We start from the raw sequence: 13,035 nt of genomic DNA, 5'->3' as shown, positions 1-13,035 counted from the left end.
ACAAATAGTCCTCATTTGATGGTAGCAACAGAGTCTGGATCTGCATATTGCAATTGCTACAGTGATCTGCAACCACCAGCCCTATTCATAATGTTGAGCAGGAGTTCTCAAGTGAATTGAAGCAACTATCATATAGTTGTTTTCCCGCGTCAATCAGGACACTAGACATGGAAGAATTCAGGACAGGATAGTTTTGACTCACATGGCTTAATGCAGTGTTTCTCAACCAGTGTGCCTCCAGATGTTTTGGGACTACAACTCCCATCATTCCTGACCACTGGTCTTGCTAGCTAGGGATGATGGGAGTTGTAGTCCCAAAACATCTGGAGGCACACTGGTTGAGAAACACTGGCTTAATGTTAGGACTGCAGAATGCAAAACTCACCACATGAATTCCAAACTTTGGGGCAACCACCATGGGCTTTTCTGTGCATATTCAAACAAGTGTGATGTTTCTAGTCTACTTTTGAAATGTCACTGATAAAAGGTGGTGACGGGGGCAGATGGAAAATAGAATTTCACCCATCCTTTAGAAGCTGCCCAAGAAAGAGAAATCTCTGTTGCTCAATGGTGGAACATGAATTTTAGATGCAAAAGACCCAGCATCTCACGGTTGGATTGGACATGTTCTCTGTCCGAAATCTCGAGCCACCGAAGTCAGTGTGTACACGCTGAGCTAGGTGAATCCAAGGTTTGACTGGGTGCACAAGGCAGGTTCCTATCACCTTCTGAGTTCTGAATGTACAACGTGGCACAAGATTGACATGATGGGTACAATTTTGTTTTCACAGTTCCGCCAGACTTTAGCTACCTGCCTGAGAAAAGTTTCCTGAGGGCAGCCATCGACTTTGTTATCGAAAGTGGGAAGAAAGGTAAACAGCAAATGTCAATGTTGGGAATACCGTGTTTTTCCGTGTATAAGGCGGTCCATGTATAAGACGGCCCCTATTTTTGAGAACTCCAAATTAAGAAATCAGTATTTATTGAACCGTGGAGCTTTTTAGATGGGAGTCAGCCAAAGTTGTTGAGTTGTTTAGCTCAAGGTGTGTGATCGTTTTTTACTGGTGCACTTTGAGAATGCCTAAGCTCTCACACACATTTGTGAGGAAAACTCTCACCATACTTAACATCCCCGTTTTGCTTCCTTTTTGGTTGGCTGCTATAAAAGACAATATTTTATTTGGATTGCTTATAAAAATAGATCCAAGCCTTTTTATATCTTGATTTGGTTTTCTTTTCTTTTCTTTTTTACTATATGTTGGAATAATACCTCTAGTACACCAAACTTCTGCATTGCTTTTTAAATGTCCTTGTTTACTTTGAGGGCTGAGATAGGTTGTATTCATTCAATGCACAGATAATTCTTTTTATTTCTTAATTCTAGTAAAGGGTTGCCTCCTTTTAGTTTTTGGAGCACAAAATGGTTCAGTTTTCCAAAAGAAGAAGAAGTAAAATTTAGTTTAAATTCCATGAAAAAGCTTCCATTGCTGGTATTTGTTCTTCTGGTGCCTCTAGTTGAGACATCTGTGTTGTGTTTTGGCATTCTGTTGCAGGCCCTGAACAAATTCGACCTCACTTGGTCAAAGCAGCTATGGCTCCCATAGCATTGAATGGAGCAAGCTACCTGTACCCACCTGTGAACTGGGCGTCAATTCTTTCCCCTCTCCTGAGGCTAAATTTTGGTAAGTTGTTTAAAAAGCATTTTTTTAAATAAATAAATAGCGTGCACCGGACTCTGTCCATGGTTCCTTTTGTGAATAAGATCTATTTGTGAAAAACCACATTTTTGTCGTATGGTTATGAAGCACTTACCAGTAATTTGTTGCAAAGGCTTTGTGTCTAGCGACTGCATTTGTGAAATGCCTCCAAAATGTAGCATAGAGTGCTCCAGTAATTATGTCCATTGCAGTGTTTAGCACTTACGTTTTGTGGTTTCAACTTAAATTGAATTTTATTGTTATGTTACAGAACAGTAAGGACCCAGGTGGCGCTGTGGTTAAACCACTGAGCCTAGGGCTTGCTGATCAGAAGGTCGGCGGTTCGAATCCCTGTGACGGGGTGAGCTCCCGTTGCTCGGTCCCAGCTCCTGCCAACCTAACAGTTCGAAAGCACGTCAAAATGCAAGTAGATAAATAGGAACCGCTACAGCGGGAAGGTAAACGGCGTTTCCATATGCTGCTCTGGTTTGCCAGAAGCGGCTTTGTCATGCTGGCCACATGACCTGGAAGCTATACGCCGGCTCCCTCGGCCAATAATGCGAGATGAGCGCGCAACCCCAGAGTCAGTCACGACTGGACCTAATGGTCAGGGGTCCCTTTACCTTTACAGAACAGTAAGCACCCTTGAGGGTAGGTCTGTAAAAGCAAAAAGACACACACCCTGCCATAGAAATACATAAAAGCAACAGAGGTCTGCTCTGTCCAGCAGTTTCAAGCTGTTTTAGCTTTTGAGCCGGGTCAGCCTCACAAGAAGAGAGGTGATCTTCTAACTGCAGACAGTTTTCTCTATTTCCTGATTTGAGGGCGGTTTCAACCAAGGGGTGGTGGTAAATCACCCCAGCAGAGACTTTATTGTTGCTTCAGGTGCAACCACCCCCCCCCCCAAATCTTCTACTATGTTTTCCCAATTCAAAGTGTATAGGAATGTCATGGAAATCGTGTGACGTCCATTGTGGTGAATGGTGGTTTTCAGTTTAGGTTTGATATTCTGAATGTTTTCCTTCCCTCTGATGTCAGCCTTTGCTCTCCTCGTGTCTTTTAGGAGAAGAGATACAGCAGCTGTGCCTCGAAGTAGCTGTGACCCAGGCCCAGTCGTCGCAGAACGCTGCCATGCTTTTGGGGATGTGGGTAGCCCCGCCTCTCGTCTGCAGTCTAAGCGTACGTTTCATCACCCTGCGGGCCGCCACGCCCAATGGCTGCTCTCCTCTCTCTTTGCCAGGCTCATAATCGGCACATATAAGTTTCTGTAAAAGGGGGTGTCTAATGTCCCAGACAAATGGGGTGCGGGGAATCATCATGGTCAAGCCATGCCCATCTGCCAGCACCGGATGTCAAAGATGATGTGGGGTACCAGCAGGAGAAAAGGCAGGTGGGCAGGGTTGAAAAGGGCTTCTGAAGAACCAATAACCAGCTTATCATAGGGAGTCCAATGTTCAGCGCAGGGCTCCCTTAGAAATCACTTGCAGAGATCCCTTCCTAGCAGAAGCATGGTCCGGGGGGGGGGCAGTTGCCTGGGCGCAGTTTTGGGGTTGGCTCCAGTGCCTTTTTCTATTTCCTTTCCTTCAAATAATAATCTATTATTGAACAAATTTAATGGAGTATTATCAGTCCAGTCCAGTTTCTATGGACACGACTGAGAAAAGATTAGGGATTTGTAGGTACTTTGTTAGGGACCCAGGTGGCGCTGTGGGTTAAACCACAGAGTCTAGGGCTTGCTGATCAGAAGGTTGGCGGTTCGAATCCCTGCGATGGGGTGAGCTCCCATTGCTCGGTCCCTGCTCCTGCCCACCTAGCAGTTCGAAAGCACATCAAAGTGCAAGTAGATAAATAGGTACCGCTACAGCGGGAAGGTAAACGGCGTTTCCGTGCGCTGCTCTGGTTCGCCAGAAGCAGCTTTGTCATGCTGGCCACATGACCCGGAAGCTGTCTGTGGACAAACGCTGGCTCCCTTGGCCTATAGAGCGAGATGAGCGCCGCAACCCCAGAGTCGGTCACGACTGGATCTGATGGCAGGGGCCCCTTTACCTTTACCTAACACTCACAAAATATCATTAAAAGTTGCGTGGTTGGGTTTTAAAAAAACAAAACCCTTTAGCAACATTACTATTTCTTAGAGACTAACTAAGTTTGTTCTGGGTATAAGCTCTTGTGTGCATGCACACTTCTTCAGATACACTGAAACTGAAACTTCCACCACCCTTCTGAGTGATACCCCTCCCCTCCCTACCCCCTCCCCACCCCTTCTCTACATAAGCGCCTGGGGACTCCTGTTTCAGTGTATCTGAAGAAGTGTGCATGCACACGAAAGCTCATACCAAAATAAAAACTTAGTTGGTCTTTAAGGTGCTACTGAAGGAATACTGAAGTCACTGTTTCACTAAAATAGAAGTCACTGGCCTGGTGACTTCTGTTTCAGTGTATCTGAAGAAGTGTGCATGCACACCAAAGCTTATACCCAGGTGCTACTGGACAATTTTTTAATTTTTATTTATTTACAGTGGTACCTCCGGTTGCGGACGGGATCTGTTCTGGAGGTCAGGTCGGATCCCAAGGTTTCCGCAACCTGAGGACTGCTTCTGGGTATGTGCGCGTGGTGAAACCCGGTAAAATACTTCCATGTTTGCCATGTGCTCATCCCAAAGTTTACGTAACCAGAGGGTTATGTAAACGGAGGTTCAACTGTATTTCGTCTGCGTCAGACCAACACTGCTACCTACCTGAATTACTATTCCTGTAATAGAATATAACCTTCATTTACGTGTAGTATGCATACAGTCACACCTCGATTCCCAAACACCTCCGTTTTGGAACGTTTCAGCTCCCGAAGGCTGAAAACCCGGAAGTGAGTGTTCCGGTTTCCAAATGTTTTTCGGCAGCCAAAAGTACGACGTGGCTTCCGTTTGAGTGTGTGAAGCTCCTGCAGCCAATCGGAAGCCGTGCCTTGGTTGTCGAACATTTTGGAAGCTGAATGGACTTCCGGAATGGATTACGTTTGACAACCGAGGTTTGGCTGTATTCTTACAAAGAGGACGTTTGTCAAGAATATGAAAGTAAAACAAGCCATTGGGTCTAATAACATTTTTCCTAATGCTATGAGACATTCCTTGCTAGGGTTCCCTAATACCTTAATACCTGCACTTCAGGCACAAGCCAAGAGATACCTTTTCACGTCCTTACCTGTGTGGATGAAACATGTAGCGGAAGACAGATTGCAGGCTTTCACAGAAGTCTTCATGGTGCAGCATTTTGAAGCCAAAAACCAGCCGCAATACCTGGATCTTTGCTGGAGTATTTTGCAAGGGCTCAGCCAAGCCATGAAACTGCCTAGCTCGGCCCAATACAGCTGGAGCTGCCTTTGCAGGACTGCGGAGAGGATATTTGAACTTCTGCCAAATGGGATTCGGGTAAGGAAAGTAAATATTTAAAGTATTAGGACGGTGTTTAAAAAAAGGGACTCCTTTTAAGATGGTAAGAATGACTGAGGAACCGGGACAGCTACAGGGAAAAGCTTTGGCCATGAAATCTGCCGCTATGCCACTGCACGGGATAGTTAAAAACAGGGCTTGTGCACAGAAATACTGTGTTGTGGTACAGCGTCCTGGTGGGTTTTTTTTTTTTTAAAGAAATGTGACCAATTTGAGAATAATTTAAACAGCGTTAGGAATGGAATCGGCTTCACAGATGATTGTGGAGTTGAAATAGACGATAAAATCTGGTTTCCGTTGCAGCAAAATGTCAACGTTGCCATTAGCTAGCTTTACTGCGTTTCGCTTTTAGATGACGCACTGCGATGGGGTCATGGTAGAAACTGAAGCGCAGGGTAAATAAAGAAAAAGGTTTCCTTTGGGACCCCATGCGGGTAGTACAAGAGGGGAAATGGACTTAAGGGTCTTCTGGCCTCCTTTTCCATTGATACCGGTAATGTTTATGCACAGTGAAATGCTTGGTGCTAATCTGTCGTTGAAAAGACAGGTGGCTGTTATTCCAATTTCCATCAATTTGAAAGTGTTTAGTTGGTGGTTAGGGTGAACGAATATATATATAGATGCCTTCCACGTTGAATTTAGGAACGTTGAGAAAGGAAGCCTTGGGGGGTGCTAAAGTACACATTCGTTTTTATCTTTGCAGCAAACTGAAGTGAAGATGTATATACACGCAGCGAAATGTCTCTCGGAAATGGCAGACACAGAAATTGACCGAATTACCCAGGTTTCAAAGGTGACTGCAGTCTAGCTACTGTATCTAGATCTTTTTCCAGAAATGGAATGTAAAACCTTTCTTTATCATGTTCTAGACTGCATTGATATTGCAAAACATTGGAGCATACTGCACATGTCATTTTGACTTAATCTTCCCAGTAGTTATTTTTATTTTGCAAAAGTGTTTTATGGGCCATCTTTACAACTACACCCTGTCAAAGTGGAAACTTGTGGAATAAATCAAATTATATCCAGCCCTAAAGAAGATCAGCAGAGACCTCTGCTCCAGAAATACAAAATGTCTCTACTTCAGTGTGAGGGAATTCTTCTCCTCTTCACATAATAGCCAGTGAAAGTTTGCATCAGAGAGTCGGTTTCCTATTTCTCATCTACTTCATGGCTTGTTTTGCAGAACAATTTAGAAAAGGTCACATTTGCCAAAGTTTATATAGTTTCCCAAGGCAGATTTCCTTTGCTGAGATGGAACGACGTGATTAATATTGCCGCTGGCTGCCAGCAGAAAGAAACCATTGTGTGGCTGCTTCTGCAGAGCTTCTACCATGCGAGAATTGTGAGCCACGAAAACACAGGTAAGAGCTAATGGCAAAAGAGATTGTGTGGCCCACAAGCTCTCTTCCTTGCTTATCTATAAGAAGGGCCCAGTAATAAAATCTCTTTATCCCCATTTACTGCTTGTCCTCTGCACGCTTGCAAGTTCTTCTATGAGAGGTCTGCAGAAATTATAGCCAGCCAACCAGTTTTTGCAATCCCAGGCAAAAAGTGCGTGGGGGGGGGTTTCCCCCAGCCGCTGGTGGACTGCAGTTTGCTCAATGGGACACAAGTTGTGTAGGCTTGCCCTATATGAGAGTGTAAATCCCATGCCTATATCATTCACGTAGCTCTACGTGGGGCTACCTTTGAAGGTGACCCGGAAACTGCAACTAATCCAGAATGCGGCAGCTAGACTGGCAACTGGGAGTGGCTGCTGAGACCACATAACACCAGTTCCGAAAGACCTACATTGGCTCCCAGTTAGAGATGGGAAGGCCTGGGGGGGGGAACCCAGAAAAATTGGGAAAATCCAGGGTTTTCCCCCCATTTTTCTTGGGGGGAGGGGAATTTGAAAAAGCTAGGGTCCCCCCCCCAATTTTTCCAGGGTGTGTGTGTGTTTCACGCCTTCCCATCTCTACTCCCACTATGTTTCCGAGTATAATTCAAAGTGTTGGTGGTGACCTTTAAAGCCTAAACGGCCTCGGCCCAGTAGACCTGAAGGAGCGTCTCCACTCCCATCGTCCAGCCCAGACACTGAGGTCCAGCTCCGAGGGCCTTCTGGCGGTTCCCTCCTTGCGAGAAGTGAGGTTAGAGGGAACCAGGCAGAGGGCCTTCTCAGTGGTGGCACCCACCCTGTGGAACGCCCTTCCATCAGATGTCAAGGAGATAAACAACTATTTGACTTTTAGAAGACATCTGAAGGCAGCCCTTTTTAGGGAAGTTTTTAATGTTTGATGTTTCATTGTGGTTTTAATTCTGTTGGGAGCCACGTAGGTGGGTGGGGTATAAATTATTATTATTATTATTATTATTATTATTATTATTATTATTATTATTATCAATTATTTCAGGTCTCACTTTTTGGGCGGGGTGGCTTTGTTTTACCAAACGGTTTGGAAACAATGATGGTGAAATGGTGAAAATATTATTTTGTTTCTGCAGTTATGTTTCTGCACCCGTCAACTCTAATTCTGAATGCCTTCACTCTTTCTTAGTTGACAGCATGGGCGGTACTGAAACTTAGAATAAGGATGGGGAAGATTCCCTTGTTATCTTTAAAGTGCTTCAAAATGCATGTGCGTTTTTGCCGTCACAGGAGTCTTAAAGAGAATGGCATGGCTCTTGGAACTGATGGGATATATTAAAAACATTTCCTTGAAGACAACATCCATACAAAATGTGGCTCCAAAGGAGGTACATTCCAGAAATATATAAATTTTTGTTTTTCATAACAGTGGGAAAATGACTTTATTCGTAATATATGCCCCTTCCTGTGGAACATGTGGAGATTTCTTCCCCTCGTAAAAGTCATCCTATTACTTTCATAATGAAAATGTCAGATTGCTGACAAAACATATCAAAATGGTTGTTCAGAACACATGTTTAAAATTTGGAAATTGACCATCTGGCTTGCCTGAATGTAAAAACAGTGATGGAATCTCAAAAGATATACACTGTAGATATACATCTACTGCAGTTTTTTTTAAAAAAAAAAGAGTTTTTGAGCACTTATAAAGCCATCTGTGTAATTTGCTAGATTCAAATAATTCAGATGGATTGAACTGCTTCCTTGCTATTTCTGTGTTGTACACCAGCAGAAGCTCTTGGAGAGACGCACAATAAAATTCCTGATTCAAAGACTGCTCTGCTGTAGCAAATCTTAGGGATGCGGCTTTTGTGTGCACTCACTTTTGTGTTTGCGCACCTAACAAAAAACTGCCAAGCAGGCCTCTTCAATGCCCATTTTACAGGTGTGCTGTTCCATGGCTGTTCAGGAGGTTCATGGCTGAGTTGAGGTTTGAACCGTGGCCAGATTTCAAAATAAAACAACAACTGGCCACTGAAATTCTTTTGAACTTCTGAACTCCATGGCTGCCTTGGCTTTGTAGCCCTTTCCAGGCGTTGCAGAGCCCGTTAGCAAAATCTGCATCTGTTTCCTGTCTAGGCGGTCAGCTTCCTGTTGTGGATCTTTGCTGCCTCCGTGGTGGCCTGGGGTGACCACTCTGCACCGCTGCTGCTTGGCCTCAGTGCCGGCTGGGAAAAGGAAGAAAGCTCAGCGTTGCCTGCAAATTATTTGGGCAAGCGCCCAGGAGATAATCTGGCTGCGCAAGAGACCCTCACTCTTTTCCCAGGCAGCCTGCAGAGTCTGTTGGCTAAAGAGCCTTGGAAGGAACAAACATCAAAGGTATGTACCGTAGCTGGCGTTCTGGGTAGAGGAATTCCTATAACCAGTGGACTCATACTGAGACTTACGTATTTATTATTGATTGGATTAGTGTAAATGTTATGAGTAATGTGCAGATAGAACGTAGGGCATATCCATGTGTCTATATTATTATTATTATTATTATTATTATTATTATTATTATTAGGTCTTTTTGTACATAGCTGTTTTGGCAATTTGTAGCCTAAGTCTTATTCAGCGCACTTAAGGTGATATTTGCATAAAATCAGCATACAAGATTATTACCTGGAACCAAACACGCCATAAAAACAGACATTATTAAAAGCGACTCATAAATATAAATGAGAACTCTGTCAGATGCGAGCAAAATGGGAGAATGAAGATGTCTCAAAAGCCATCTATGCAAACCTTAAGCTCCGGAGAATGTTTGGGAAGTTTCACATTTAGTCATGGTGTTATTTCTTTGTTAAATGGAGAAAGCAAGCGTAAGCAACGGGGCTTAAAAACAGATCAAAAGTGTGGAGAAGGGAAATTAGCTATTTCCTTCCTTTAATATAGTTACCACTACACTAAAGTTTCATTGCATTATAATCTGACTTTCCCTTCTATTTCCTGTGCATGTGGGGTTTCTTGCACTGATATTGCATAAAAAGTACCCATTCAGATAAAAATGTACTGTAATAGAAATGTGTACCATATGTAGTAGAAATGAAGGCTTGCACGACTTTTTACATCTGTGTTTGAGCTAATATTTCCCATAATATTTGCTATTTTCACTAATATATGCACTCGTATGTGCATTTTTGTTCTGGTCTGGAGAACTGCATTGCAAAATTCAGAGAAGTGTAAATCTCAAAGAATGGCTCTCTTCCAGTTTGCATATTGTTTGGCAAAGTGTGATTTAAGCAAATTTGCATTTAAACGCAAACTGCAACTAATTTCTCCATCATCCTTACCTGGGGAGCAAATTGCCGCCTCTGTGCATTTATGCTAAGCCATGATTTGGTTAGCATTGCATATATGAACCAGCTCAAAGCCTGAATATCTTAAGGTTGAGGATTGTGGTTAAGGATTGGCTGCAAACCAGGACTTGGATTTGAAGTACAGTGGTGCCTCGCTAGACGAAATTAATTCGTTCCATGGGTCTTTTCTTATAGTGAAAAATTCGTCTAGCGAATCCCATAGGAATGCACTGAATTTTTTCCTAATTTTTTTTGCCCATAGGAACGCATTAATTGAATTTCAATGCATTCCTATGGGAAACCGCGATTCGCTAGACGAATTTTTCATAAAACGCATTCCGCTTGAAAAATCCTTTTGTTAGTGGAAACTTCGTTAAGCAGGGCATTCATTAAGCGAGGCACCACTGTAGATTGCAAACTGTGGGTAAGTGTTAACACCTATTTTGGAGCAGACTATAGTAAAGCACATTTCTCTTTCCTTGCAATGTGATAAGCAGATCTCCCGGGTAGCACTCTGGACGTTCTCTACCCCAATGGCACTTATAGAGTCATAGAGTTGGAAGAGACCACAAGGGCCACCCAGTCCAACCCCCTGCCAAGCAGGAAACACCATCAAAGCATTCTTGACATGTGCCTGTCAAGCCTCTGCTTAAAGACCTCCAAAGAAGGAGACTCCACCACACTCCTTGGCAGCAAATTCCACTGTCGAACAGCTCTTACTGTCAGGAAGTTCTTCCCAATGTTGAGGTGGAATCTTCTTTCTTGTAGTTTGAATCCATTGCTCTGTGTCCGCTTCTCTGGAGCAGCAGAAAACAACCTTTCACCCTCCTCTATATATGACATCCTTTAATATATCTGAACTTGCCCAAAGTAACTTTTTAAAATTTCAAAACAGCCATTGGGTTACCATTACACGTCTTTGCATGTATTGTATAGTTTGGGCTTCCAATCAGAGCAGGTGTAAGCTTAACGGTGGTAAAAAAAAAAATTTCAACTTGAACTTACTTGCCAATGCTGATTTAAGGCATGCCGGTAAGTAAATCATACTAGCGTTTTAACTTTTGATTTCTTCCTAGTTCATTGACTGGCTATTTAACCTGATGGAGAACTCAGACGATGTGCTATCCCAGCCTTCTAGGAATCTTTTGAAAGGTATTGTTGCATCTGAGTACTTACAGCTTTTCAAATTGGATAAATATCAACATTACGTTTCAGAAGGAGGGTTCCGCCATTGACTTTTATAAACGTGCCTTGTTTAGTGATCAGTATTTGGGGTGTAATTGCACGCTTCACTTAAATAGCAACTCACATCCCCAGTAAACAACTTTCTTCCATATGCAAAGTACAGGGGTGCCTTGACTTACGAATTTAATCTGTTCCGAAGGCACCTTCGTAAGTCGGAAAATTCGTAAGTCAAAAAACGCCATTGGAAACGTGATTTCCCATAGGAATGCATTGGAAACGGAAAAATTCGTAAGTCGAAGCAACCCTATCTAAAAATTCGTAAGTCGGAAAATCCCTATCTAAAACCGCCACGGTTTTTTTCTGGATGTCGAGACATTCATAAGCGCGCAGCCATTACCCCCATTCGCAAGTCGAAAAATTCGGTTGCCGAGTCGTTCGTAAGTCAAGGTACCACTGTATTAATTCATCCATCAGCTTAGGTTAGAAAGGAACCTGTCTTAAAAGGAGGTATTGGCTCCACTTTCAGTGGCAAGTTGGATCGAGTCGAGTCCAGCCCTTAGTGACCCACAATACCTTGATTTGGGTCTTACATAAAGAGGAATGTGGATGCTTAGGTTTTAGCATTGGCAAATGGAATGCTTATATGTTTTCCTCCTTTGTCGTGTCAGCATTCAACCTTGCTGCTGCCGCACATTGATCTGTTTAACAGATTGCACAGAGAGTCTGAATGAAATAGTTTGGGGGGGATATTCCCCCCCCCCACACACACACACACATCAACGTATTCTTAAAAACGTATCCTCGCCTGGGCTGGTTCAGTCCAGCGGAGATCCCTCCGTGGGCCGAATTGCGCATGAGCTCTTCCAGCGACTGCGCAGACACGAGTTCCAGTGCTGCGGAAGCAAGTCCCTGCGCCACACTGCGCTGGTTTAGCACAGCGGGTGGGGACTCGCCAAGCGGGCGGCTCAGTTCGGGGGCAGCTCGTGGGCCAGTTAAACGCCCCCCGTGGGCCGCTTGTGGCCCATGGGCCTTAGGTTGCCGACCCCTGCTTAAAAACATAATTGTGGAGGAGCAATTGCGGTGTTGACTAATGCTGTGAATGTTCCTTATTTCCTCAGCATCTCTGCTGGCTCTGCGGTCTCTCCCAGAGTTCAGGAAGAAGGCAGTATGGACAAAGGCTTATGGCTGGTAGCCCCCGGGTGCCGTCTTCGCATGTGGAGCTGTTGCCGAGACGTGAGGTGCCCAAGAGGTGTTATGTGGTTACACTATGGTGTGTTGCGTGCTTTCCGTTCCAGAAAGATTGTACCCGGAGAGAAGGTTTTGACAGTGTAGCAAAAGCTTTATGATACATTTGGGTGAGAATCGTCTAATCGTCTGTTCCAGAAAGAGAAGACCGTGCAACCCAGTATCGTGATGCATTGGATGAAATTGTCTACAACTTTGTGATAAAACTTTAAAGAGCTGCTTGGAAATCTTGCCTGTTTGGAATACATGTCAGAAAATTTGCTACAGGGTATTTAATAAATGCAAAGAGTTTGAATCGGAAGAAAATAACTAGTTCTGTGCACCCATTTACTTGAGGTTTTGTATGTATTATTCAAATGGTAGGCCCCAATCTGCTGTGAAACAGTTGGGAAATGGGACTCATTGGGGTTCTGCTTTGGAACGGTAACGAGTAATGCCTTTGGGCACTCTTAAAGTAGCAGGTTGGATCCTGGCTCATATATGCATGTGTATGGTTTATAACAGGGGTTGGCAAGGCTTACCCGGCATGGGCCGGATCACTCCCGTGGAGAACCTCCGAAGTGCGGCGTCGGAAATCGCTTCTGCGCATGCCCAGACACCGAAAATCGCGCCTGCGCAGATGCGATTTCCAGCATCTGGGCATGTGCAGACGTAATTTCTGGAGCTGTGAAAGAGAGCCCCTTTCGCTGGTTTAGCGCAGCGCGCAGGGACTCGCTAAGCAGGTGGCTCGGTTCGGGGACGGCTCATGGGCCAGTGAAGTAAGAAGAAGT

At 44.1% G+C, this 13,035-nt stretch overlaps 1 protein-coding gene across 2 annotated transcripts in view; it reads left to right on the top strand.

Moving 5' to 3' along the window:
- FOCAD (focadhesin) overlaps positions 1-12,636 on the top strand; it is a 106,510-nt gene extending 93,874 nt beyond the window's left edge. The window contains exons 30-39 of one of the 2 annotated variants that reach the window (XM_060269017.1): positions 792-872; positions 1,554-1,682; positions 2,761-2,876; positions 4,862-5,122; positions 5,847-5,936; positions 6,330-6,507; positions 7,785-7,882; positions 8,634-8,873; positions 10,912-10,987; positions 12,139-12,636. In XM_060269017.1, the coding sequence (XP_060125000.1) occupies positions 792-872; positions 1,554-1,682; positions 2,761-2,876; positions 4,862-5,122; positions 5,847-5,936; positions 6,330-6,507; positions 7,785-7,882; positions 8,634-8,873; positions 10,912-10,987; positions 12,139-12,212 (1,343 nt within the window). In that variant the 3' untranslated portion in view covers positions 12,213-12,636. The remainder of the gene's footprint in view (positions 1-791; positions 873-1,553; positions 1,683-2,760; positions 2,877-4,861; positions 5,123-5,846; positions 5,937-6,329; positions 6,508-7,784; positions 7,883-8,633; positions 8,874-10,911; positions 10,988-12,138) is intronic. The other variant, XM_035140663.2, reaches the window with a different exon arrangement.
- Positions 12,637-13,035: the final 399 nt, after the last annotated feature.

Source organism: Zootoca vivipara, chromosome 16, assembly GCF_963506605.1.
Source record: "Zootoca vivipara chromosome 16, rZooViv1.1, whole genome shotgun sequence".
NCBI classification, from domain to species: domain Eukaryota; kingdom Metazoa; phylum Chordata; class Lepidosauria; order Squamata; family Lacertidae; genus Zootoca; species Zootoca vivipara.
Note: the sequence above shows the minus strand (reverse complement) of the source record. Positions and strands in the feature narration are given on the sequence as shown.